Genomic DNA, 1,789 nt, shown 5'->3' on the forward strand with positions numbered 1-1,789 from the left:
AAGACGGCACAAAATAAGATCGTTCCGGTGAACACACCGGAGCGACGGCGAACTCGCCGTCCGATCCTTATATTGCGGAGACGGCACGAAATATCGCAAAGACGGTACGAACGAAGATCGTTCCGGTGAACACACCGGAGCGACGGCAAACTCGCCGTCCGATCTTTATAGCGCAAAGAACAGGTATTATTAATCACCGTCGTAGACGGCCTGGTAACTCACTTACGAATTTCGGCAGAAGCTTCTCGGTTGATCCTCTCTTGGAAAGAACTAGTCGTGGAGACGGAACTCTGGAGACTTCCCTCTTGTTAAAATCTGCCGGGGTTATATACCCGAGATTTTGGGGCTTCGGTTTTCTTCGCCCTTAATCGGAGTTAATTCCTTTTTAATCGGAATTAATCGTGATTATGCGGCGTTTGCCGAATAACTTCGGCGGGGCCGCTCGCTCGGTTCGGCGGCCGATCGTGCCCGAGCGTCGTTGCCGGGTAGTCGGGCATATTCGGCCGAGCGCGATGTTTCGGCGCGGTGTCAGCGCGGGTCGGGGGGTGTGCGCTCAGCTGACTGTCGCGTGCTGCTAGGCGGCAGTCAGCGTAACGGCACAAAAATCTTTGTGTCGTTACACCACCTCCCCCCTTTTTTCCTCGTTTTCCCTCCTTCTGGCATGAAGCCTTTTAACCGGGGATACGGTTGGCGGTACGCAACTGCCCGTTGCGTGTGAACCGCAGGCTCCACCGTCCGGTCAGCGTCCGTAGACGGTATTTCCGGGAGACCCGGACGGAAAAATATGGCACGTGCCATATTTCGCCGGTCGGCAGCAAGATGGGCACTGGCGGCGGTAGTGCGGGGCCTTGTACCGGTGGCTGGATGGAAGGTTGCACCTTGGCTTGCGGTGGCGGGGTGTCGCGGAGGAGTCGCATGGTGCCCCTGAACGGCACGTTACTCCTGATCACCGGTCCCGGCTGGATGTTGCTCATTGGAGTTTGCGGCTCGTCCTCGCCCAGCAGGGGCATGTCGCGAGGTGGCGGCGCTGGGGCCGTCGAGGAATCCTCCCCTTGCTCGTCGAGCGTGATGACCGGAATGGTCCGCCTGGTGGTCGTGGTGGATACGACGACGGAAGGGGGGCCTCCGTGCGGGGCCTCGATCTCGCGTCTTCGTGCCACGTCAACAAGCCCGGGTGGCGCTGGGCGAATCTGGGGCCCTTTCCTCGGCCGGCCGATTCGGCGTCCGAGCGTTGGTGGTGCGGGTATCTGCCAACTCCCCCTTTTCCGGGTGGTCGGTTCCTTGACCTCCCTCTGGAGGCTAGGACCGGGCTTGGCGGTTATAGGTGCCAGCGGTGGTGGTTCGGTCGTTGAGACGCGGATGACCGTCGGCGGGGCCGCTGCGGGTGCCGGAAGCGCTGGCGGTGGTCCGTTCGGATCCTCGGGGCGATGCTCGGCAGAGGTCCCCCCTCGGTCTGGCGGGCTCCCCTTTTCCGCAGTCTCAGTGACCCGGCGCCATACGGCGGCGGCGTCGTCGTCGGTTTTGAGCAGAAGCTCGGCCAGCTCGTCGATATAGTTGTCTAGCTCCATATTAACGATTGACTGTCCCGCATGCCTGATCCTCTCCGCTTTTATAGTCGTTAGGCTCGAAATTACGGCTTGATTCGGGGAGATCGGTCAATCTTCTGGTTGGTCGATGTTCGTTACCTGTTGTTGGGAACGTGATCGTGTTGATTTCTCGGTCTTTGTTACTCGGTGCGGCGCGCATGTCGTGCACGTGTATGTTTTTATAAATTCGGCCTCGTTCGTCT

General features: G+C 59.5%; 1 protein-coding gene across 1 annotated transcript; it reads right to left on the reverse strand.

The window, feature by feature from the left end:
- Nucleotides 1–671: 671 nt before the first annotated feature.
- LOC112590640 (WAS/WASL-interacting protein family member 2-like) lies at nt 672–1,568 on the reverse strand. The gene has a single exon (XM_025307814.1). It carries the CDS (start codon nt 1,566–1,568, stop codon nt 672–674), a length of 897 nt encoding a protein of 298 aa, XP_025163599.1.
- Between the last annotated feature and the right edge of the window lie 221 nt (nt 1,569–1,789).

This window comes from Harpegnathos saltator, unplaced genomic scaffold (assembly GCF_003227715.2).
Source record: "Harpegnathos saltator strain DR-91 unplaced genomic scaffold, Hsal_v8.6 scaffold97, whole genome shotgun sequence".
Lineage (NCBI taxonomy): Eukaryota > Metazoa > Arthropoda > Insecta > Hymenoptera > Formicidae > Harpegnathos > Harpegnathos saltator.